The sequence below is a fragment of the Salarias fasciatus genome, chromosome 23, assembly GCF_902148845.1.
Source record: "Salarias fasciatus chromosome 23, fSalaFa1.1, whole genome shotgun sequence".
Taxonomy (NCBI): domain Eukaryota; kingdom Metazoa; phylum Chordata; class Actinopteri; order Blenniiformes; family Blenniidae; genus Salarias; species Salarias fasciatus.
This window is the reverse complement of record NC_043766.1, coordinates 4,361,260-4,388,474: the sequence shown is the minus strand read 5'-3', so window position 1 is coordinate 4,388,474 and position 27,215 is coordinate 4,361,260. Positions and strand designations below refer to the sequence as shown.

General features: G+C 40.1%; 1 protein-coding gene across 1 annotated transcript in view; it reads right to left on the bottom strand.

Moving 5' to 3' along the window:
* Positions 1-27,215, bottom strand: part of gabrg3 (gamma-aminobutyric acid type A receptor subunit gamma3) — a 57,412-nt gene that overhangs the window by 12,232 nt on the left and 17,965 nt on the right. The window contains exons 4-5 of the mRNA XM_030083117.1: positions 7,640-7,860; positions 3,745-3,827 (exon numbers count right to left, since the gene is read on the bottom strand). Of these exons, the coding sequence (XP_029938977.1) occupies positions 3,745-3,827; positions 7,640-7,860 (304 nt within the window). The remainder of the gene's footprint in view (positions 1-3,744; positions 3,828-7,639; positions 7,861-27,215) is intronic.

Here is a 27,215-nt window from a genome sequence, read left to right as displayed (position 1 = left end):
AACAAACATGGAAACAACACAGTTTCCAGCATACTGTTGTAATGTAAAACAGGTCTAATGCACACCGCTCATTTCAATACTATTCAATCTATTTCAATCGATTTCTATGAGCGTGCATTTTAACATGCTTTTAATACATCAAACCCAAGTTTCTCCCATTATGTCTGTGCATGTTGCATGACAGTCATTGGTGTTTCATGTGTGTTGAAGTGCGTGTGTGTGCAAATGGATATATAAGTGTGTTGAGAGCGTTCTAACATATTGTCCATTTCAAATGTTGGAGGTCCACGTCACGCCCGGTGTGTTATTCACACTGATACAGCTGTGGTTCTCTCATCTACCACCCTGCCAATGGGAAGGGTAAAAAGCAAAGTGTACCAGTACACATGTGCACACCCATGGGCGACCTGAAATGAGGAGTGGTCGATCACACTGGTGACACAAGTACTTCTAATGGGAACAAAAAGTATAGCTTGATTCCCCCCAGGAGCAAATTGTTGGATGTACTGATATTTTTAGTAGGCATAGAATCCAACACAAGGTTCACAAGATGAGTACACACTGCTTTAGAAACACAAGGGCCTGACTATGTTCCTCATTGCCAATGGCAGTTTTGTTCTCATCAGAGTTTATGAAGTGCCGAAAATAATATATAAAAAAATCTGGGTATTTATGCACCCTGACAACCACAGCGAACCTGCTGTAATGTCACTAACTACAGTTTAATTATTTCACACATGGAGATTAGGATATATCATGATCCAACAACAGGTACAACTTTTCCTCAGTTTAGACAAGTGTATAATACGATGTTCAATACTTTACTCTGAGTATTTCCACTGGAGAACCTGCTGCCTGTGACCATGAATCAAAACTTTGAGGATTTAAATTCCAAAAACTACACGAAGCTAACAGACTGAACTGTACACTTAAATATTAATTACAGGTGTATGTGATTTTATTTAACACTGTGAGAACACCACCTATGCTCTAATATCATTAGGATCAATAGGATTAAATTTTATTTTGTAAAGTGCGGAAACATGCTGTAACTAAATATTATAGAGAACATAAAGTTGTATTAGTGCTGTGTGTTAACTGAGATGATAGAAATGTTGCTGTCAGTATTTGAAAGAAAATCTAATTATTTTGGTATGAGAACCAATGATTTATTTGAAATAAATGAGTCACTTTAGCACCAAACTCCCTGAACATTTGTCAAAAACATAAGGAAAATATGATCATGAATTCAGATTTCAATTTTCAGACCTGAAGATATGAGTCTGCTTTAATCAAAAAGATATAAAATAGAAATATTAAAAATATTAAAAATAAAAAAATAAAAAAAATAAAAAATAAAATAAAATAAAATAAAATAAAATATGGGCCACACGGTGGTGCAGTGGTTAGCGCTTGTGCCTCACAGCAAGAATGTCCAGGGTTCAATACCGGCCGGGACTCAGGGCCTTTCTGTGTGGAGTTTGCATGTTCTCCCCGTGTGTGTGTGGGTTCCCTCCGGGTACTCCGGCTTCCTCCCACGGTCCAAAAACATGCACGTCGGGTTAATTGGTCACTCTAAAAATTGCCCCAAGGTATGAATGTGTGAGTGAATGGTGGTATGTCTGTGTATGTATATATATGTCAGCCCTGCGACAGACTGGCGACCTGTCCAGGGCATACCCCCGCCTTCGCCCATAGCAGCTGGGATCGGCTCCAGCCACCCGCGACCCCGAAAGGGACCAGCGGCAGAAAATGAATGAATGAATGAATATTAATAGCTCACCTTTGTACCATTTCCTGTCATTGGCCTTCAATGACTTGGATTGCGATAAATAATTAGAAATAATGAGATGTTCTATCTCTTATGACCAGAACTGTGTGTTCAGCACTTATAACATGCTCTTATTTGAATAACTGCTTTGCATTGAGTTTCAAAAAAGTGTAAATACTGGGAAAAAAAAACCAACAAAAAACCACACCACAGAAGGCCAATCACAATTTTCTCCAAAGTCAAGATATATGGCCGTAAATATTTCCTCTGTTCCCTCAGCTTTAGGATGGTAATCATCACCAGAGTCAACACCCTGCAATGTCTGCTTTATTCTGCTGCTTATTTGCATTGTTCTGCATCATGTGCTGAGGTGATTATTCCAAGGCCCCAGAGGCATGATGGCTTTAAAGATAAGCAAATCTGGCTTAATAAGAAAATGGAGATGTCGGCATGGAAACCAGCGTGATGTCCTTTAGTAAGAGGAAGGGTTTATTGGATCTCTGTAGGGTGTGTGCACGAGCCAGGTGGTCCAGTGAGTATGTTTTACGGACCACCAAGACTTACAATGGGCAACGAATCATCAGAGTGAATCACTATCTACAGCTGATAACACACTGGCCAAAAGCCGGATCTCTTTTTCACACACTGCTCTGCACCTAATGACTGACACAATAACCAACAAACACACAATAATTTACACATGAAATTGATTTATATATGTGAAAACAAAACTAATTCTTAATAGCTTGAAACAGTATGCCAATTTTCAATGAAATATGATGCAAAGATCTGCAAATCTCTGGTAATGTGTTTTTTAAAAACACAGTCGAAGAAATCACATATGGAAAATGAGACAAATTTTTAGATCGCTTTGTATTTTGAAGATTCTGAGAAATATCTGTGTGCAAGGAATGAGGCTGGACCTCAATATTCAGATAACTTTCAAGCCCACTGCATAACAAAATGAACAAATAAAGAAGTCTGTGTTGAAGGACACATACAGCAGTCTCTGAGAACACAGCAAACCAGATAACCACAGCTACAGGTGATTCACGCAAAGAAAAACTGTTATCTGAGCATGAATGATGGAGAAACTCTTCCAGCCTCACTGGACCAAAGGTCTTTTAAAATGGTGTGAACCAAAATGGGCAACAATTCTGTGCTTATTTAGAAGAATCAAAGTCAGCATTTGGTGGGTTGATGAATCTGCTCTCCTGATATTTTAAAGAAGTGGGGAACATGTACAATATCAGACTAATAAAGAAGTTTCTGCATATTCAGCTATTTCCAGGTTCTTCATATATGTGTCAACCAACATGGTGCAGACTGTGTGGTTCTTCTCTGGTACCTGGTTCACAGTTCTGCTGGTAGTTCATGTTCATGTTTATGTTTCTTGACATGACTGATTTCTATCCGTTGTGACGACGCGCCTGTCTTCACTGTGTGTATTCTACATTGTTTGCATGTGTAAAGTCTACCAGTTAACACCTCACATTTCTTGTTTCCGCTTCTGTCACGTAATCATTTGAGATTTTACCTCTACCTGCTTTGATGTCCCGTCAGTTTTGTTAGTCTCTCTGATGGACTACAGCACTGAACTCTGTCTGCTCTTTTGATAAATAAACTGCTGAAACCTCCGTCTGCTTTTGGGTCCTCTGCCATTTGTCCTTGTCATCTCTTTCTCTATCTGTCTTCACTGAACAACCAAGTCACTATTTCTCCTATTTAAACGGAAACAGGGTAAACAAACTTCTTCATTTGTACATGTCCTAACTTGAGCCTACATTTAAATGGTGCTTTGCACAGAATATTGCTGTCATTAATGTGATTTGATGTCCTCTTTTCTTAAACTTGTGAATCGGAGAGTAGCGATTTTTGTATGATGGTGTTAATCAGGAATACTTCCACGTGTTGTGCTCATCGTGTTAACGCTATTTACATCCAGTTGAGTTGAGTCAGCGCGTTATACTCACAGCTGGAGAAGATGAGCGGACACGAGTGCTCGTCCATTGGGAAGTTGTGCAGCTGCAGCTGGCACTCAGCATTTATAGTCAACCTGCAAGTAAGAAATTACAAAATTCAGACTTGGAGAGCATTTGACATTTTTCCTTCCTGAAAGATGATTGGCAGAAGTGTCGACAAATGAAAAGGTCAGAATGAAATACTTAATGAATTCTTCAGGGACACCTCTTGTCAATACATTTTAAAAAGAAAATGTAGTTTTTGAAAGTACATTTAGTGCCTTTTTGAAGTGTTCCGTGCCCAGATTTAAAGTATCACAAAAAAAGTGTAACTTGGGAACTTGTATGAAAAGTTGACTGGTGCTTTGTGAATAAGAAGGGCCCTCAACAATGTGCACAAGTGTATTTCTTCTGTGTCTACCCACTCAAATCCATTCCTTGCCAACCATTTGTACATTTATGAATAGAAAAGTTTACTCAGTGCCTTTGCTGGTCTTCAAGGATTTTTAAAATGCTTTTTTTTGTTATCTCTCTCTCATTCTCTCTTTTTTAACCTACGCAAAACAGCTGAACCTAAAATCTTTATTGAGGGAACTTTGAAGCAAGAGGTTAACGAATCTGTGTCTGTGCTGTGTGGGAAATCTGCGAGACTGCAAACCTCAACTGTTCTTTTTCTCCCCAAGCTCAAAGTGCCGTTTTTTTTTATATTTTTAAATATCATAACAGGACAAAGATACGTAATGCCAGATCCCCTGCCCCTCCAGCGCTACTTCCATCCTCACCTGCATTCAGACTCTGAAATGCAGCATTTTGAAGCCTTTAAGCAGCTCGTCAGGGTCTGAAGCTGACTTCTTTGTCTCTCAGTATGACCACAGAATGGTGTTTGAAAGGCTCAGTCAGAAGTCTGTGATTGTATCCGGCACGTTCCTCCTGTCTCTCAAGTTCTATTTGTTATGGTGAGAAACAGACTCTGGCACCGGGAGCTGAATATTATACCCTGAACTTAACTGCAACAAGACACTGAATGTGTCCTGAAATGCAAACGATTGAGCATAAAAACTACAATTTAATGTTAAAATAAGAATCAACAAAGGTATTTCGATCTATTGCTCAAAGAATTGTAGTAAATTTTCATCCTTTTTGGGTGGGAAGATTCATAATGCACCAGCACAGTCTGTGACAGATATTTCCTTGATCTTTAATTTTGAACCAGCTAAAGAAAGTTTGTAACATTTCACTGCGCCAGAAGGAAGGCATGAAGAGCTGTTTGTCCACGACAATAAATAACTGATTCCATTCACATGCCTGGAAAACAAAACAACCACCAAGACAATATTACCGTAAACCTCGGCAGGTGAACGAGAGATGTGTAAAATTATGTCTAATTATTGAGGGTTGCTCATAAGACTGAAAAAGGGGAGGAAATGAAGAGAAAGAAATGTCTCTGTACTGTAATTCTGGTGTGATCTTTCAACCTCATTAAGGCATGGAATTGGGACAATACCGCACATGGGGGAGAGGCCTGGATATCACAAAATGTCATCTCTGTTTACTGCAGCCAAGCCAATGCACAATTAATACCAAATGACATTTCATTGTCTTTTTCTTATGCCATCAGCGGATATTGCTCCTCAAAGTTTGCACGCTTCTGAATAGTCAATAGAGATGCATCGGGGGGAGAATCCAGCCAAGCTTTTGTTTGTGACTTGACTTGCATGCTGTAATACTGCTCCTTCCTTTTTTTTTCTCATGGCAACTTTGCCAACTCTGTATTTTTCCCCAAGTCCCATCCAGCTGGAAAAATAAAAAAAGGAAATGCTTTTAATTCAAATGTAAGGACGGTGCCGAAAAAGATGGAGGACGAGAGTTGCTTATTATAAAAGAGGCAGTTTATATTAATGCGGAGTGCTCCAATTACAAGCACCGCTGCAGGGCACCGAGGTGGCTGCCTTCGTCATTTTTTTTCCTGAAAGCTCAACCAACCAATTTGCACTTACAACAGCTGATGACAAGTACTAATTGCCGTGGCACTGCTTTGTTTAGCCAATGTTTGCATCACAAGTGGTTCTGCACATGTTTTCCAGTGTGGAAGACTTTGACAATATGTGAAATGACTGAATGACAATAGTCAGTGGTTTCAGAGAGAAATATTTTAAAAGCCACAAGCAAAAAAAAAAAAAGAAAGAAAAAAGAAAAAAAAGCAGGATTTAAGAAAGGCATTCAAGCGTGTTCCATCAGTTTGCTCCTCTCTCAAGTACAGAGGACTGCACTAACATTTTGTCATTATAAGCTCCTTTTTATATTGTTGCCTTTAAAGTGGTTTGAATTGCTTTTTCCTTTCCTGTACAATTTAAAGTGCATTAGAGAAGTGCCAATGGATGATACAGTTTACAAGATGCTCCCAAAGCTCGAATTAAAAAAGGTTCTCATGTTGTAAACAACCAAAACGGATAATTAGTATACAAGAAATTATTGCTTTTAGTTCTTGTGGGAAGAAAAGTTCTTGGTATGAGGCAACGATGCCCTTTATTTATCTGGAGAGCCAAAATTTCAGCTTTGCAAAGTTAACTTTAGCCAAACAAGGGGACACTTGAGATAGCTGCAGTCAGTAATCATCTTCTGGAACAATTAAACACATTTTTCACTCAGATGTCTGTTTCAACTACGAACAGCAATAACACTTCACTCTTCTTTGGTGGTTTGACTTCATATTTATCTTCGCTGCAAAAAAAAAAAAAAAAGATTTCTAATTCAACCAATTTAGATGAGGCTTCCTGGGTTTGAGAAAATGGATGAAAGATATTTTTTTTCTTTTAAAGAATGCCTTTCGGAGGAAAATTATAATAGATGTATTTTGAATGTGACATAAAATGAGGAATCCCACAGAGGTTAGACTGTAAATACTGATTAATGACTATTCTGATTAAACCAAAATGATTAAACTTTTGTAACAGTAACTACATTCGGGACATTTATAAACGTCATTAAGCTTGTTTGCAAGATATTCTAGCAATCCCAATTGTTTTGTTTATTTAAAACGCTTCATCATCCAAGAGAGTAATTTCGGTTGGTTTTGTTATATTGAAGAAGTAATAAATCTAGAATATTGTTTTCCAGAGTTTTGGGAACGCTGAACCTCCCTGATTGTCCATCAGTGGTGCAATGCACAAGCACACGTACATGCATGCGTGCACACGCACGCGTGTGGCAGGGACAGACACAAGTGAGGAACTCGAGTATAGTGGAATCTTTTCCATCCAGGCGATCGTGTGAGGAGCTTCAGGACTCACAGTGGAACCTCTGCCACAGTGAGAGGAGCCAGTTGACTCTGAATAGAAACCAGGTAGGGAGAAAACAATGAGGTCAACCTGCGACTCGCTCCACGTCCACCAGGTACAGGAGTGGCTTTGAGGCACTTGAGAAGATTGTGAGGAGACACACATCTGGGCTTCGCTTCTCTCCATATTGCCACCACGACTCCATGAAGACAAGCAGGAAAAGAGCATGTAGGCTTTAATAATGGCGCTGTGGTGGACTGCCTGGGCGTTGCTTTGTCCTTTTTCCCCCAATTTTGATTGACTTCAGAACTCAAGATTCTGGCTTGGAAGGAGCTGGTATGCAGGATGGACAGACGGACGGACGGACAGATTTACGGGTGGCTGGACGGACGTCTAATGTGTTTTCCTCTAATGTGCAGTCTTACATATTCTATATATTGTCTACAATTGTTGTGCACATAATATTTAGGTTGCATAGTTGTTCACATTTTTTAGAGTAATCAGTCTAAACTCACTGTCCTGCTTTTGAAGTTGTCTCACTTTTTTCATGCACCTGCAGGACCATAATGCACCTGTTTTAATTTTTGTTTTTCCTTTATAGAGAGAAAATTTAAGATTTCAGTCTTTACCTTAAAGTGTAGAGGATCTTCCCGTCGTTCCATATCCGCAGCAGCTGGTTCGGCATTGTAATCCAGTGGGAATCGGCGTTCTTGGAGTTTCTGAAAATGGTGTCGGGGAGCCAAATTAGTCCCACCATATTGCTGTTCAGCGTCAGGATTTTCATTGTGCTGTTGTATCTAAGGCGGCTGTCCGTCCACGTCTGGGCAAAGATGATGTCGATTTGGTATTCCTACAACGAGAGACAGAGAAAAAAGAGTACATATGAGTGGATATCGCGCATGAAGCGACTTCAGCTGCGACTCAATAGTATTGATCTTCCTTTCAAATTGACAGTGAATAGGTGAATTATGTGCTTCAGTCATACATCTCTGTACACCATCTATCATTCATCACTGCCTCCGTTTTTCTCGTTTGCTCAACCGAACAATGAACAGAGAGATCACCACAGTGTGATTCACCACAGTCACCGTCTTATGGACGTCAACCTTTGAAAACGCACAGAGCTTTTAGGTATTTAACAGATATACAAAGTGAAATATGGAAATACTTGCCACATCTAATAGACTTATCAATCAAACAGCTTGATGGATGAAACCTGTAAGACTTTTCTGAAAATTAAACTGTGAATTTTGATCATTTAATCATTAAATTCCAGAAACTTTTATGAGTTATTTTGATCAAACTGAAATTTCCGGCAAAGCACAGCCTCTTGACAGTCGCTCAATTCATCCAAACTGCGCGGAGCTGGAGCTTACACAATTTAACTACTGCAAAAACACGACGTCTCAAGGAAAGGCTGCAAGTCACACACACATTTACACCTCCCCATTCAGAACAGAATACATCAAATACACATTTTTATTCAAACGTTATTGATTTCTATTTTTAGTAAAGAGTAATTAGTTACTTTGAAAGTATTGTAACAGTTGCTAGTTACTCCTCCCAAAAAGTAACTATAACTAAATACATTTTAAAAGTAACTTGCCTATCACTGATAACCTGTATGCTTTGTTTGGATTGGATACATCTTTGGAGAATCCTGAAATGTTAAGAGCTTCACGTATTAACATAATGTAACCTTTAATGAATATTGACGTCCTATTTACTGTTTTTTGACCTAATCTGTTTCGGTCCCTGTTGGAGCACAACTTACCACCTGCGCAGATCGCAGAGTTGACTAAACAGAAGCAGCTTTGACAAAAACAGATAAAGTCAGAATCAGAACATGTGAAACGGTTGCACCGTTATTAGGCGCCATTATCCATATAAAAAGAACCAATCAAATAGATGAATAATAATAGAATAAGAAAGTCCAACATCTCTGGTAGCAGAATTATGAACAGTTTGTAATTAAGCATGCTAACTTCCACTGCTGGCACTCTGTGGACAGCAGAGAAAGAATTTCATAACATGCATGCATGTATTTTAATGTGCATATAACAATAAACTTTGAATTGACTGAACTGGTTCACTAGGAAACTACAGGTGTGCAAACCATTAGCAGCTGGCCAATGAAGTGCTGCCAGGTGTATATATATTTCAGACCTTCCGCAGATTAAAAAGCCTCCATGATGCCCACCCACAACACGCTGCCAGATGAATGGCCGCTGCACTAACTGTCGAGGCTTTCAAAGCCCCCATCTCTCCAGCTTCCATTACAACAAGTATGTCCGCCACCGTATGAAAACCAGGAGGTGCCAAGAGTTCAATACTATTCACTTCATCTGTGAGTGGTCATGCTGCTTCAGTGTTTAGTATTTCAGAACCTTTACAGGCTTTTAGTTGCACACATGTAGTTACACTACAAAACTCCCCTGTTGAATCCATCTGGTTTGTTCGTATCACGTAGTACTATCCATCGGACCCTCCAAGGCGAACTTTGTTCCTCTAACAAGGAGTCAGTAGTCAGCACAGTGGAGCGCAAGAGAGGTAAATACTGTGGCTATGCTGGAGGATTTATAAAGCTCTGCAGGATACTGATGGCGACTTGGAATGGGACTGCAAAAAAATAAAAAGCACTGCAGGGACTTTACCGGAAACTGAAATTAATAAATAGGCCTTCAACCAAGAACAACGTTTAAAGATCAGCCTGAAGAAGTCATCCAACTGTAATGTTTCTAATACGACATGAATCGTATTGTTGGAATGAAATTATGAAAGGCATCATGACAAAACCTTCAAAATGCATGTGAAACGGTCTCAGCTGTAGGCGAGCAGACACCAGTTCAGGATTAACATCAGGACAAATCCACAGCTATCTGACTCTATAAAAACATGAATGCCATTTGATAGTAGACTGGCGTTGCAGAGTGACCTTTCAGGTGAAATAGTGTGTAAACATATTTCAAGAAAGTATCTTCTATTTTACCTTGTGAAAATAAACAATAAGTCAGAAGCAAAAAACACACAAAAGTCAAAATCATCTAACTGCTCCAGATGCACAACTGATTAAAAAAAGACGATTGTTGTTAATCGGAGGTACAAATCAAATTCCAAAGGACAAACTATATGCATCACTTACTGACGTGTTTGTTTATATATTTCATGTCTACAGGACTGAAATGCTCAATAACGCAGACGCCTGAAGGGCCTTAAGCTCACTCTGAAGGTTTTCGGTAAGTTTTACACCTGCACCGTCCAGAGTGTTTTTGCTGGAAGCATCACCACCTGGATGGGCTGCAGCCCCCAGCAGGACTTCGTGGCCCTGAGGAGGGTGGTCCGCTTGGCGGAGGGGCGCACCGTCACAACCACCCTCCCCAACCTGCAGGACGCTGACAACAACCCACCGAGCCCACACCCAACACAGACTACTGTCCCCGCCGCCATCAGGTTTGCAGGGTGCCTCTGTGTGTGTGTGTGTGTGTGTGTGTGTAGTCTATTTGGAGCCGTGCTGGTTGTAGAGTCTGTCGACTTATTTGACACACTGCCCAATTTCGCCATCTATATGTGCACTGTTTTTACGTTTTGATTTATCTTAGGCGCAGTCTAGGTCTGGCACAGGTACTATTTCACTGCATGTCTTGACTTGACCTTTATCGCTTCTTCAGATAATACGCAGCCAAGGCAACTCGGCACCATTATCAAAGTTCTTCAAAGAAATAGATCAACCAGCATCTGAATCATGTTTTTCAGTTTCATTTAGAGTTGAAGAAAAGAATTTCCTATGATGTGTCTTGAGTCTGTGATGGGGTTTCTGCTCTTCTCTCTCCTGCATCCATCCCTTTGAAAATCTCTTCAAAAAAATTTTTTCCCTTGTATAAGAAAAAAAAAAATCTCTTCAAGTTAAGAAGCTCTTCCTGACTGAATGAATATTTCTCATACATACATACCGCCTCGAGCGCAAACAGCGGAGATGCATTTGTGCGTTGTTCATATGTCACAGACGGGGAAGCAGCAGGGTCTGTCTTCATACAAAGAGGGTCCCTGAACACATATAGCCAGAAACAACTTGAAGTGTTTTTGATATCCAGTGGGATCATAAACAGATGTGCAGGGCTTTCCATTGTTACTGTTGCACTCTATGACGTGCAGCTCAAAATACTCATCTTGCTATGAATATGAATTGGCAGCTATTTCATTTGTGTGTGCAAGGCTTAAAAACAATCCACATCGCAGCAGCTTTACACTGAAGGCCCCCCAAGATGGAATTCAGACTGTGTATAGCAACAAATAATGTGGTTATTTGTGATGCATTAACCACTTCAGTAATGGATGCTGATGTTTCTTATAGCAGTGCTGTTTTTCTCTTTCTTTTAATAATGCACACATGTGCAGCCGTACATAAGACGAACTACAGAAGGTGCAGAGCGCCTTTGCATCATGTATATACTGTTTAAATATGTATATTGCAAATGTTGATATCTCAGTGATGATAAATCTGCAATATAGTGCTCAGCCATACAAAGTATAGCCAGTGGTGTCATTGTACAAATGAGGTTTTGACAACAAGATTAAAGATTTCCGAGTTACTGTCACAACCAGCTTGAAAAAGATTTTTTTTTTTTTTTGCAGAGACAAACCTGCAAACCAAAGCCACTAAATCTCCTCAGCAACAGCTCGGGTCTCGCGGTCCAATTTGGTAACAATACCGATAATGCCATTAATGATAGCCTGCCCTCCTCCAGCAGCCTACACCTTCTCATACTCCCGCCAGCACTAGCAGTGCATTTGACCTTTTACCCAGTCTCCGCACCAGTTTGAATAGCTCACCAATTAGAATGAAGTCTATAATCAAGAGAACCACTGGGTGCTTGTGACCTTTAATTGTGTATGGCTCAGAGGGAACAGAAAGGAAAAGCGAGCACGTTACAAGTTGACCAGTGAAATAAACTGCAGCAGATCAGATAAATAAAACTAATATGAGCTGAATCATGTACGGGGCTCACGTGGAGCGTATGAGCTAAATGATAAAACATATTCTGCCTGCTGTATTTTCACAATGGAAGAAAAATTTGAACCACACTGAGTATTGATCTTATTTCCTCTTCCTGCTGCTCACAGCTGCTTCCAGTGACCAACTCAGCGGCACTATTAAGAAAATAGGTCACTGCCTCAGAAAAGCTTTCACATAAGAACTGGTAATGGTGGAACACAACAAATACATTACATACTGTACAAACCCACAACCAACTGAAATGCAGAGAAAACGATCCCCCTTCAAGTAAAAAGCAAGCTCAGAAGCATTTTTTGAGCTCCATCCTTCCATCCATCCATCCATCCATCCATTATGTTAATCAATGCTGGGGTCTTTGTACTGCCTCTCTCAACAGTCTTCTAAATACTTAAATTGTAGACCCCCCTTGAAAAAGAAGATACTGCAAATTTCTAATAGCTGCAATTATAAAAACAACAATAACCATAGATTGACATATAGATGCTGCCATGACTCAGTTCACCTAAGGTTATATCAATTAAATGGAAAAGATTTTAGTTCAGGAGCCACATTCAGCCGTAATTCATCTTGAATGAACAGAATCGGTGAAATGCTGCCATTATGACCTTTAAATTTAAACTTTAAAAAGTTTTTCCTTGTTGTGGTTCGGAGTGGAAGCCTAGAAAAGTCAGTGTTGTCACAAAACCAAAGAAAGTGTACTGAAAATTTTTACAAATTCAACAGACAACAATTGTAATTATACCTTCTGAGATAAAATACAATGAAATGTTGGGAAACATTGAGTTTGCAGGAACAGCATGGTTTTGAGAGTAATGCTATAGTTTGCTAGAGGTAGCTAGTTTCGTGGCGGCATATCAGCTCGGGCCTCAGTATTGTGCTTTGTCCACTACTCTTAAGAGGATTATATTCAAAAAATAAAGTTGATGGCTTCTTTGCAATTTTTAATGATTTGCTTGATTAGTTCTTGGGCCAAACTGGAGCTCTTCGCAGGACAGTTTTGGCCCACAGGTCTAAAGTTTGACAGCCAAGCTAAAGAAGAATGACAAAGAGAAAAAGCAGGAAAAAAAAAAACAAGCATCTGAAATAAAATAACAACGTGCAGGCAGACCTTAGAAAGGAAAAATGTTTCTGCTAATATATCACATGTATTCTAAAAACAAATTAATGCTGCTGTAACTTAGTGTTGGCCTTCATTGTATGTTTCAATCAGGAAGATCCAGTCTGTTCAGGGTAATGATGGATTCCTTCTCCACTTAACTACAGTTTAGAAACTGTGAAACAACTGAGAAGCTCTTCAAATGTGAAAAAAGCCTTCAGATAATGCTGATGTAAGGTAATAACTGGCTCTGCAGCGCTATATTTTAAGTAGCAAGAAGCAAACTGGCTAAAACTTTTGTAGTTTTACTTGTATTAATAACAAAAATAATCACTAAGAAGTTATGAGAAATGAGTATGAGAAAAAATATCTCTAACTAGTGGTAGATGAACTTGGTGCTATTTTCAATAGCTTAATAAAAGCTAAAACTTTTCAGACACGTGGCCACACCTCAATCAGCTTTCTGCCCAGTGTGATTAAGGGCGTATTTACTTTTGAGAGGTGCTGTGGGAAAAGAGACACGTATAATTCCATCATTTATCACTTACTCCTGTCTAACAGATGCTAAGTTGGGTCACACTGAACAGATTTACTCTCACGATTTAATAACTTTCCATCCATTTTTAAAGCATGTGAACAATTGGGGGGTAAAAATTACTTATTAAAAACCGCACATGGCTCAGTGTCGTCTCTGATGTGTGACAGATTACTCTGCCGTGGTTTTCCCGTTGTTTCAATGACCAGAATACAAATCAGGCAGGGCTGACTATCGGCTCTGGTAGGAAGGAGTTTCGCTTGAAATGTGAAGCAGCCCTGCAGAAACTACCAGCAAGCATGATATTGCTGCAAGAAACCACCTGCCATGATGCAGCTTTTCAATTCAGTGAGAATCAAGCGAGAGCATATTCCACTGACCCTCCTGCCCTTCTATGCACATGGAGTGTTATTAAGGATTTTTGAGGAAGAATCAGAAAAAATTACGGGTGAAGCCGAGCTGAGCAGGAAGGAAATAATCAGTACATCATGCATAGACAGAGAGCAGAAACATGAGGAAGCATTATATGCACAAAATCAGACATTTTATCAAATTACTGTGATACTACAATGAAATGCGATTCATATCACTTCATATTCATATCACAACGATTCCAACTGGTCAACAGTTCTCCTTCGTGTTATTATTTGTATTGCAATATATATAAACCACAGATACAAAATGCTCCAACAACTTAGTTTTAGGTTTAATGTCTTCAAACAATGAAGTTGATGCACAAGTTGAAAAATTATGGTGTCAAATTCAAATGGCAGTATTTCCAATGTAGTGAGTAATTATTCAAGTGGATAAAGTGTCAGATCAAGCAGCTCTTCTGCTGTAAGAAGAACTGAAGCAGACAGAGCTGCACTTACTGTCCATGCAGCAGAAGAGTCACGCTTTGGAGCAGCAAGAACAACAGGAGAGGAAAAGAGAGCAGCTTGGCTTGGAAACTGAAATTGCTGCAACAAATGGAAAAATTATGATGCTAGAATTTCTCCCAGGCATCTTCAAATGCCATAAATTCTTATTTAGACAGGAGAAAATGGGAAATGGAATATGTCAAAACCTTAAACCCAGAAGCAAAGGAGTTTCAGCCTTGGAGGTCAAACTGATCTTCACCACAGAACAAACAAGTGGATGTGAGACCAAAGGAACGTATCAAAAGTAAACCTGCCTCTAACCTCTACCAAGTCACAACCGGGAAAAAATGGGAAAACAAAATGAAAACATTTTATTTTGATCGCATTTTGGCCATTTTCGGACTTGGCCAGAAGAACTAGTCTGTTGTCCAAGTTTGGCAAAGTGTCTGCTGTGTTACATGTTTGCTCAGTCTGATCGGCTTCTGCCCTCTCATAGCACAAGATCTCATAATGCTCCTCGTTCAAAAGCATAAACGTCTTTGAAAGGAATATTTTAGAATTTTATTACTTTTGTTAGATGTTGATCTTTTGCTTGTTGTGTGCAGCTGGCTCATAAGGTCAGCCAGGAGAAGTTCACCGCTGAGCTTTAGGTGGAGAGAGAGCAGAACCGGGCCCTCCAGGAAGAACTGCAGAGGACGAGGAGCTCATATGAGGAGCTCTCTCAACACTTTCAGAGGTATTAACTTGTTTCTATAACATTGCTGCTGAAACAGTGTAAAGTTCCTCATTGTGGGAGAAACACAGCGTTATCTTATCTCATCTTATCTCATCTCAGGCATGAGGCAGACGCCAAACTGCAGCTGGACCAGTATCGGCAGGAGCTGGACAGACAGTCAGGCTCATGCTGTCAGGGTGGAACAAGACCTGCAGCTGCTGGAGACCCGGAGGGCAGAACAGCAGACGCTCCAGGACAGGACGGAGGAGGACGCGGCCGTCCTTCAAGCAGCTTCTGCAGAGAGGGAGAAAAGCCTCCGAGCAGAGCCGGAGCAGCCGGACGCTCAGCTTGGACATCAGGTCTGCCTCTGCTGGGAGCTCCGCGCTCTGCTGGAGGAGAGAGACGGGCAGGAAGTGTGTGAGCAGGCGGAGACCGTCGCCGCAGCGCTCCCTGAACCCACGGCCCGGGACCAGGTGGAGGCGACGGAGGAAACTGCTCCAACCAGGGCCTCAAAGAAGCCCTCTGTCTTTCAAAGACTGCGTCACTTCCTGGGGCTGAGGAGACGGAGGAAGTAGAGCGCTGCCCAATCACAGCTGCTGCCGTTACCCAGAAGTCACCTGGACTGTTTCTTTATTTCTTTATTGAGTCAGTTGTCTGTTGGCTCGCTTATTGGGGATTTTTCTTCCTTCTTAGCATTTTAGGAACAGTTTATTCATCTCTGGATTTTTTGATTGATTGATTTGTTGTGTAAAGATTTAATGTTTAGTTGTTGTGATTTATCCCCCAGTTCAATGTTTTGATTTCTTGATGGGGTTTTATTGCTTTATTTGTTTGTTGGCTCATTTATTAGTGATTTTTTTGTCTTACTTCTGAGCATTTTAGGAACAGTTTATTGATTTCTTGATTTGTTGTAATGATTTAATGTTTAGTTGTGACTTGATCCCCAGTTTAATGTTTTGATTTCTTGATGGGGTTTTTTATTTTGCAAGTTTTTGATGGAATGATTTCATTATTGTTACTGATTTCCACATACATTTTAACTGTAGATAGACTTTATCTTGTAGTTTTAATGAAACCTCACAGGAGGAAGAAAAGGTCTGAACTGCAGACACCTCAACTGACTTCAGTCCTCTTGATGTGGAACCATTTGATTTGATTTGAGGTTTTCATGACTTAGTTTATCCATTTTTTGTTGGCTTGGTGTTTAGCTTTAGGAATATTTCACTTTTTGTGTTTTTTGAATTACACTGTTCATTTGTATTCATTGATTTTTTTTAATAAAATGCATAAAAAATAAACATGCAAAAAAAAATACTCAAGAGTGTCATGTTTTGATGTGGTGCAGTCTCTCAAAGTGTGGGGTTTCAGAAGTTAGACTCTCAGCATACACTCCTATATGTCACTTCTTTGTAAAAGTTCACAATAAATATATGAGCCATTGATATGGCCTTGTAAGGAACATTTAGGTACTGTGGCATATACAATAATGGTTCAGCTGTTAGTTACAAAAGTTATAAAGGATGCTGTCATGATGACAACTGTCAGTTTTTTTTTGGTTGATATTTTATTTACAGTTTTTAACTTTACAAAACAGAACAACACTCAAACAAAAAACAAAAACAAAAAAAAAGGAAAAGGACTGCCAGACAATTGTAAATTTTCAAAAATAATTCACTCAAAAACAAAACACACTGCTGCAGTAATTAAAGTAAAGCAAGTACAGCATGATTAGTTCAGTCAAGCATCTCAGCTGACACCAGGAACGGTTACCACATTTTTCAGATCGGTTCTGTTTGTTGGGTTTATGCAAGCGAAGTCGTTCTCTTTGAAGGACAGATAACATCTCACTGAGCCAGTGAGCAAAGGTGGCGGAGTGGTAGACTTCCAGGCTAGAATAGGAAGCTTCTTAGCCACCACCATCTCTCGGTGCAGAGCAACTTGTGCATCATGTAGATCAGAAGTCTCAACAGAACATCCAATGATGGCCGGGTCGTGATTAGGTGGAATGACGCTGGAGTAAGCTTTTGATAACTGTTTAAATACAGCTGATCAAAAGTTATGCAATTTAGGACAGAACCAGAAGAGATGTGCTCGTGCAAATGCCGCTCCATCACCTCCACAGTATAGTCGGGGAAGATTCGGATTCGGTTACCTTCGTGTTTCGCTGAACTCTGTCTCCCGAGCCACAGAATCTTTTCCTTCTCCTGTATGAGATGAACCCGTGTGATCATAATGCGGGGTCTGGATCCTTCTGTTTGTGCTGGTTCATGCAGTGTGCTCTGTCAACAACACCCGGCTTGGTGAGGTTGTCGTCCCCCACCAGCTGAGGGATCAGGTTGGACACAAACTCGGTAGGCCTCCCTTTCTCCACACCCTCTGGGATGCCAGCAGTTCTTATATTGCTGCACATGGATCTTCCCTCAAGATCCGAAGCTCAGCTCCCACTTGAGGTCCTGGGTGGTGATGGCGCCCAGGAAGCAGAGGGACTCCACAGTGTCCACTAGGAAGTCTCTCAGGGTGATGGAGCTGAGTGGGGCTGTGTTCCTCCTGAAGTCCACAATCATCATCTCCACTGTCTTTAGAGCATGGAGCTCCAGGTTGTTCAGCTTGGACCAGGACACCAGGTGGTCTATCTCACACCTGAAGGCGCACTCATCTCCATCGGTGATGAGTCTGATGAGCGTGTCGTCCGCAAACTTTTGGAATTTCACAAACCAAACTATTTTAGAGGTGCAGTGACTCCTTCTGCACTCCAGAGTGTTTATCAATTCCATATCCAATGAAAAAACCAGGAAAGATGTAGTTCTGCTCAGATGTGTTGGAAATGCATGTTGTATAGAACCAAATCTCCTCTTGACGTACTCATTTTCCTTTATTTTTTTCCTAATTCCCATTGGTATAAAGTATTCACATCATGACAAATGAAATAAACATTTTAAATGTTTCCCATTGCATTACATTTAGAACAAGATTTCATCTTTTTCATCATTGTTTGTTGAAAATACAATGAATGACTTTCCATATTGTTCCCGTATTTACTTACAGGTATAATGTAGTGACATGCTTGCAGATTTCTATTTAAAATTATTATTAATATTTAAAAAAAAAAAAAAAAAAAAAACATTTTCAAAAACAAACTGCCTGGGTTTTGAAAGATTTTCCACTATCCCTTATCCAGAAAAAATTACAATATCCCGTTTGGAACTGAGCTACATCTAAACTGCAAAACAGGCACCATCCCAAAACATTCACTGCCTCATTTAAATGATTTGGAGCCATTATCTTACTCAGTAACTTAGGTTTAAAACTAATCCATGGATTTCCAATTTCAGTTAATATATTTATATCTATTGTTTTTCCGCTTGCTGCTTGCATGGTGAATGGCTCTGTTGCATCCTCTTTGGTCTGCTTCCATCTTGCAAGTGAGGTTACAAACATTAAATGTTTTCTTGGTGCAGTTAAGGTTACAATAAAGACCAGAATCTTCAGCCATCATTCACTATATTGCTACAAAAAGCAGGCTGAAGATTCTTTATGAAAGGAAAAAAACTCAGCTCTGTGCAGGTGGCTTTCCTGTCTGACATCAAATCACCTCAAACAAAAACCAGTTTTCTAACAGAGTCTAAAGACACGCAGGGTCAGGTCATATAAAAACTCAATTGCCTCCCCAGGTGTATCACACCTCTCACCTGGTGCATGATGGGAAAGGTTGAAGTCTTTTAGCCATCTGAAGACGAGTGGGTATAGATCGTCAGCTGGTAAACAATCACTGTGACAGAAAAGCACAGCCAGTTTTTGTTGTTGTTGTTGTTGTTGTTTGTGTTTTTAAATTTGTCACTTTGTGGAGTTGAAACGTAAAAATAGAACAAATCCAAACGTGTCAATGGACACAGATGTATGCAAATCAATAGTCAAACGGCATGCTTTAAAAAATGAACATAACGCATTTAAATTCCTGTCATATTTGTTGATTTTTCACTAGAAACAGGGAAAACGAAAGTCTTGCATGTAAAGGTTTGGGCATTTAAATTGTCCGGCAGGTCAACGATTGTCGCTTGTTATCTGATGACATTTTCAGAGCTGTTGAATTCTCCGACTCCTCTGACCTTATGCTAACGTTCAAGAAGCGTGTGTACCTCAGAGGAAATGACTGAACAAGTGAAAATGTTGGCTAAGTGGTGGCAAATAAGCAGAGGAAAGCTTAAAAAAGAAAGCCGTGACAGTACTGTCCGCTTCTAAATGCCTCGTGTCCAAAATGTCTTCACTGAATGGAAGTTTATTTACACAACATCATGCTGCCAAAGTCAGTATTATTCTCAGCAAACAGATGTTCTAATGTTCAAAAATTTAAGAAAATACCTTACTGAGTCCGTAATGAGGAGGACATGATGTGGATGTTTCTAATAATAAGCTGAATATCTGAGTTGATATCCATTCTTCACTTTTATATACACATCTCAAAAAATATAGATGGCACACATGGAGGCAATGCTGATGATGAATCAATTTCATTTACTTATTTAGGAATGATTTTGTAAGTGGCGGCTGCAGATCATACCCCTCCTCCAGTCCTGGTTCTGGTTGGTTCATTAGTGGTTTTGCCTTTTTGTCCTCACCACTGCAGGGATCATGGGGTTATCTGGAACCCACAGAAGCTGCTCATCTTTGGCAGCTACTACGAGGGCGGTATGAGAACCTGTGCTCACATCCCGGCGCCGTGCAGTCTGAATGGCATTTACAAGAGAATATCAAAAGTCTTAATATCTCCAACACCACTTCTGCCACTGCTGTGTAAACGAGCATCATTTTCAAAACGTTACTGTGTAAACATGAAAATTTTCTGAAACAATTACGCAAAAATGATTCGTTTTCACTTCAAACATCACACAAAAAGGGGCCTTAATTCAAGCCACTGCAGGACAGTGAGGTGTATCGCCGCCGAATGCTGTGACAGAAGTTATACCTAAATAAAGGTGTTTGTTTGTACATTATAAAACAAATTTGAACATATTTTCCAATCTATTTGAAAGAATACAATTTTCTTATTTTCTTTGTTGCTGACTTACTCTTCGGAGTTTGCAGTTTCATTACACGCTGATTGAACCACATATTAAAAATCTACTGAGGCCTGGCCTGTTTGTGGCAACAGCAAGTGCCTCATTATATGATCCTCATGTTGAGGACTTCATTACCCAAATTCTCCGTCCAGAAAAAGAAGCGATGCAGCCCTCCTTCTTATTAAGAAAAAATGATGTTTTTTTTCCTGTTTGTCATGATTGTGTTGGGTTGGCTGACCCAACATTTCTAAAACAAACAGAAATAATAGTGTACAAAACAAAAGAATAAAAGGGTCTTGGACTTCAGCAGGTTTGTAGGCAAACTGCTGAAACAATAATAAACTGTGCAATCCGTGGAGTCCACAGCAACAGGTGGATTTGTGCAGCGGGAAATGAACTGGCAGGTATGTTGTATGTTTCAATGAGGTGAAAGGAAACTCATCTCATCAGAGAACTCACTGACAAACTTTTATTCAGACATGAGTTTCCACAATAGAAGATGTTGCCTCGAACTGAGTGAACTACAAGAATAAAAATCCCCCAACTATGGCCCTGTCCACACGGAGTCAAGCTCAGACACATCTGCACAAATATTTGTTCTAAGTCACCCATCGTCCACACGGAGCCAGCGTCTCAGGGCTCTGAAAACGACAAAGTTTGAAGCCGGGTCCCAGAGTGGAAAAATCTGAAGACGTGCCTGAGACGTCTCCGCTGTTACGCCTTTGCCGCACATATTTATTGAGGCGATTGCGTCATCGCCCCGCCTCTACAACAGGACGCATGCGTGGAAGTCCGACAGAACCACAACAACAATGGCGCTTCAAAATGTCTTTTAAATATCTGTGTAAAATAATAATTGTACCTCGTCGTCTGTCCACACCAAACTTTCCTTAACTTTCGCTCCGGAGGTTGCCATCTTTTGCGTTTGTTTACAATACAACGTGAATACAACGCGCTTTTATACGCATGCGCACTATTATTGCACTGCAGCGCCGCCAGTGGGCTTAGCATATGTATTACAGCGTTTACAGGTGTCTTCAGCTCACTAATGTGGACACTTTTTTTTTTCTTGCTGACTCCGTCTTTACGCAATTCGTTTTGTAAAATATGACCGTTTTGGCTCCGTGTGGACAGGGCCTATAACTGCACAGAACCATTTACCCACCCGCAGCTCTTCGCTCGCCGCTCGCTAAAGCACAGTCGAGCCGACACTTTGCTTTGAAGAGGTCAACTTTGGCACAGGCAGCTTTATGGAAACTGACAACTGAGATTGTCGCCTTCTTTTGCGTTCATTTTGGTTTTCTTCATTATGGAAAATGAGAATTACCTTCCTCCTCATTTCCTAAAACATTTGAGAACTGTTATTTCTTCACACATTAAAAAGATGGGACTTTCTAAAGCAGTCCATCAATCTAAAAATGTAATCAGCTTGTTTCCTAACTTATCTTGATTACTTTTATCAAATGTTTGTCTTTAGATAAAAAAAAAAAAAGGGTGAAATTCAAAAAGACATAATTTTTCACCCATAGTAAGATGGGATCGACTCCCGTCTGGTACAAGTGGTATAAACGATGGACGGATATTTTTGAAGGAAGCATCCCATTAACCTGTCTCATTGTCACTGTGACCCTCTCAGTCTCCGTCGTATAAAATAAAAGTTCAGGTGAAGGAGTGTTTTCTAACGTGTTGGTTGTCACTGACGACCGTCATCTCATAAAACAGACAACTAAAAACAACCACAGTTGCTGTTTTCATTTGAAGTAATCCAATGAGTTTAGAGTCGAACAGAACAAATATCAATGAATATTTTGAAAAACGTCCAGGGTAAATCTTTGGCGCAGGATGGAGATATGTTTCATGTCTTTAAATTGTGACTGTGGTGTCAGAAATGTAGACTCATCAGACCAGACAACTTTTTTCAATCTTCTTCTGTTCACTTTTGGTGAGTCTGTGTGAAATGTAGCTTCAGTTTTCTGTTCTTAACTGACAGCTGTGAACATCTGGAGTGATCTGCTGCTGCTCTAGACCACCAGCTTCAACATTCCACTTGTACTGTTTATGACCTTCCGCATATGGAGGTTTTAATAAGTAGCTTTTTGAGTTACGTTGTCTTTTTATCTTCTTAAACTAGTCTGCCGTTTCTCCTCTGACCTTTGGCAAACAATAAGGCATTTAGTCCCCGAGAACTGCTGCTCGGCGGATATTTTCTGTTTTTCTGATTCTGTGAGTTAAAGTCCCAGAGCAGAGGCGGAGCGTGGGTCTCAGTACAGAGGGGGCGGAGCATTCTCGACGGGCCCTTATGATAGTAATTTTACCATTCAAACAATCCCTCATGCTACCATCAAACAACACACTAACGCTCACTTTTATTGAGCCAAGCAAACCTATATGCCTCAGAAAGCAGCATAAAGTCACAAACCAGTTGACAAACTTGTTCTGAAGAACAAATACACAGACGCACACACACACGCTCACAAATGCAGCCTGACAGGTGTCACTCAGAGCGTCTGCTGTCCATGGTGCTGAAAATGCAGATTAAAAACTTACTGGCTAAATCTGTACCATCTTTGATACAGCTTAAACATAAAATGAACACAGCTGGTCTAAAATTACACAATCTATTCAGATAGATATAGACACAGCTATCTATATCTTTTGGAATTCACGTATAATAATAAAAAAAAAACAATAGACTCGGCGGTCTCTTATAGTTGAGAGCAACACAAGGCACATTCAAATAGGCAGGTGTTTAAGACCACAGCATTCTGATAAAGATAATATTTCTGAAGGTTTCACTGACTCACCAGTGGCTCCGATGTTAGGTTTTGGGTAGTACCGCTAGCGGCTAGCATAGTGTTTAGCATACAGTTTAACTTCCCTCCAAAGAGTTCAGATCAGGTGCAAAGAAAAAACTGGTTCATGCTGCACAGCCGATCAGCGCTGGCTTACAGCTCTGATGCATTCATGGACAGTCGTAATGTAAGAATTGGCAAATTGGAGCCCACACTCATATGCGTACTTTCTGGCACACACTGCACATTTTATTATAATAATTTATTTACGAGTAAATGTGAACACATCACATGAAACGGGGCCCTATGACCTTGTGGGCCCTGGGGCGACCGCCCCCTTGCCCCGACTCTGGCTCCGCTACAGTCCCAGAGGATTGTTGGGTTCTGAAATTCTCAGATCACAGCATTTTTCACAATCACGCCACGTTTCAAGTCTCTTATATCACCTGTGTTTCCCAGTAAGTCATGTTTCCAAGTGTAAATGCACCGAAAAAGAACAGGTACAGCTGGAGTGGCTCAGAAATGTTCTGTCTTAAAAATCCTGGTTGCACACAATTAATCTTAATTTACCTTACCTTGACACAGCCTTGCAGATAAGACCTCGCTGTTCTGGTACTAGTTGGAAGTAGACAATGTACACATGAATGGGAAGTGGATGGGCAATGAATGGATAAGAGCCTAAATATCTTGATGGCTATATAATAAACTGACTGTTGAATTAATGAATTTTGGGGGGTATTGGTGAATGGTACATGGCATTTACATATGATTGCCACGAAGCTCAGGTGTTGGCGTGCTTTCCCCCCTCAACCTGTTCCAAAACTCTCCACATGCAGAGCAACCTTCATGTCACACGTGTTGGTACAATGTTTTAATAGATTCGTGGACATGAATGACTCCGGCTCTTTAAATTAAAATTTCACCACAGGTGTGCAGAGCATTTCTCTCTTCGGTTGCACTCGGTACAGGAAAGGGGTCTGCCAAGTTCGCGCTGAACAAGAATTAATCACCATCTGCATCTTGAACTAGTCATGACACCCTGAATTATACCCCGCATTGTCACCACACACAATACCAGTATGACGGCTCTGACTATATATGAAGACTTCTCCAACAATGGGGCTTAAATTATGCTCGTCACCCAGAAAAGAGACGGTACTTTCTGTAGTAGCACTGAATGTGCCCTCGGTTCGAAGTCGATTCAAAAGGAAGCAAATTACGGGCTCCCGTGTGTGCAGACCGAACGTTCCCGGATAGGAAACCCGGCTGGTCAGAATTTCTGTCAACCATTATTGTGTTGTTTCGGTATACACCAATGGAAATGGACAAGCATGAGTGAAGAACGTGTTGCCCTCCTGACTAGTGGTGGCGGCTCCAGGGGGTCTACTGTAAAACACAACCTGCTCATAATCAAAGTGTATTCATCCATTTTCCAACAGACCTGAAAGATGTCTGCCTCGTGGTTCTCAATGCACTGAAGACACTTTATCACTAGATGAAGCAAATGAAAAGAATCCACAAGCTAAATGTGTTTTAGTGTGTAATCTGGAGATAAAATGTTATAGTGATTAATCCAGAGCAAAATTGAGTATTTATACTTTGTTAGCAGATATCGTTATGGACATACATGGTCCGTTTGGCAAAACTTGCCTTGTTTGGCTGTGTTACGGCACAGAACAAACCTTTTAACAATTCTCTCTTGACAAATAGATCAATCATAAAACAGCCCTACTCCGATATGTAAATGAAGACAACAAGGTTAAAAAATATTTTACTGCTTCTGTAAAGAAATATTTAGTTTGACTTCATTTGATGCTGATATACTAAGAAAACTTGATGGTAAGTTTTCAATTATGGATAAAACTTTAATTTTAAAACTGTAAATATTACTATAGTTCAGCTACAATAGGAAGAAATGATGATAAAACTGTGTTATGGTATTTTATGAAATTAGCAATTCAAGTGTTGAAATTTAAGTAAATATGCTGTAATGAGTCGTTTTGATTAAGATTGAAATCAATCAAAACGATTCACCTTCACAATCAGAAGATAATCTATATCATTTTTATTGTCAAGTGGACATTGTATTTGACTTTAATAACTATAGCTATAACAAAAGAGTCATAAATTAAACTCATGCCTTAAGATAATGTACATTTAAGTCTCTCCTCGTTACAGTGAAAAGGGTGAAATGATGTAACAGTTCTTCATGACTGTTTAACTTCATTTCCAAACAGACCACAAAGCATTTCTTAAAGTATTCAATTATATTTGATGTTATTTGTGTTCGCAATAATTGTTACATTTCTGCAAACAAGTTAAACATAATTCATCCCTCAGTTTGCTCTGTTTTCACACACTGTGGTGACCTCTGCAAACATTGAGCCACAATTTCAAGCAATCGAACAAGCCAAAGAAGCACAATTCAAATGTTTCAGTTAAAACCTGCAGCATCAAAGGAACCAGAAACGGAGGCCCTGTACGCATGGCGTTTCAAATGAAAAAGCACTGATTTAAGAAAACGTCCACCTTTACACGACTACGTTTTGAAAAGAATATTTGTACAGAAGTAGCAGAAAGGTTGACAATAATGTAGGTAGCACACACTTGTGTGCAGAAAACAATGAGCTGTAAACAACGACGTGAGAACACGGACATTCAGATGGACAGGCGACAGAGCTGGATTTCTATTACACCGACTGTCAACTCTGAAACTTCCAAGTCCAGGAGAATCTGGACTGTAACTAGGACCATCAGAATATGGACCAGAACCAGGACCAGGAGGATATGGACTGGGAGTCATCACACTCTGGAGGAAAACATTGTTCTCATTGTCCATCTAATGAGCATGTGCAGGAGAAGTATTTACTACAGCCGTATTTACAGTAGTATTTACTACTTCTACAACATAGTTCATCTTGACCTGTAGAACTGAGGAATGTAGCTGGACTGTTGAGGCGGTAGCTCATGTTTAACCTGCTTCAGTGCAAATTACACCAGAATGTGACACACAACATATCCGCAGCTAAAGCATGTTACGTCCTTATGACAATTACAGTGACAAATTAAGCTCATTTACAAAGAGGGGTTTTTAACAAAGCCTTTTTTTTTTTTTTTTTTTAATTTTACCCCGTCAGTGCTTCAACTTTTGTAATAGCTGTGAGTGTTTGTCATTTTTGTGTCTCTCCAACAATTAAGAAGCTAAATTCACTCACTAGATCTTCACTTTGGTCTGCATAAGCCCAGCTTTTGATGTTTACTTCCAGATATTCAGCTGGCACGTGGCTCTGGGACCTCGAGTGCTGGTGAAGTTCAGGGTGAAACGTGACGTCTGCAGCTTTCATCTTTTTTATTTTTATTTTTTAATCAAAGTCACTTCATGTCTTAATGACAAGGATGAGACCCTCTCCCTCCTTCCCTCCCTCTGAGCAGCCACACAGGTGTTTTCACTTCATTTTGCTGATTAGACGTCAGCAGGGCCGTTGGTGGATGTGTTGCGACTGTTCAGACAGAGATGTTGCACATGTTGGGATGGACCTGCATATTAAGCATTTGCAGCCATAGGCGGAAATCACGGAGGACAGAAGGGGGGAGACTCTTCTTTCTATGGACAAACAGATAGTTGTACCCTAAGTATATAATTTGCAGAGGCCCCTAACAAACAAAAAGAGACCTAAGTCCTAAGACCCTCCATCAGTTAGCACTTTCAGATATACATTTCTTATTTCTTATAAACAGATTGAGGATACAACTGCTTGAATGCAACATACATCAAACAACAGTTAAGCTTCTTTGCCTTTAATCTTGCCAACCATCAGTTCTCACAACCTCCCACACTGTGAACAGTCCTGCGATTTACACTGACAAGCTGCTAAATCCCAATACACAGACAACAATTAGCAACCTGTGGTTGCCTCTATTGACATGCATTTCACCTCAGTGTCATTGGAGACATTTTAGACCAGACTGTTCTGGAATACAATAAAAGATAATGTCGCTATTTTTCGATCAGATTTCCCAAAGGAGAGAATCATATTAAAGCATCACTGCTATAATTGAAAGCTTTTTTGAGAAGCCGATTCTTCTGAGAGTAAATTACAATCATAAATGAAAAACCTGGTTAGTGTCACGCCGTA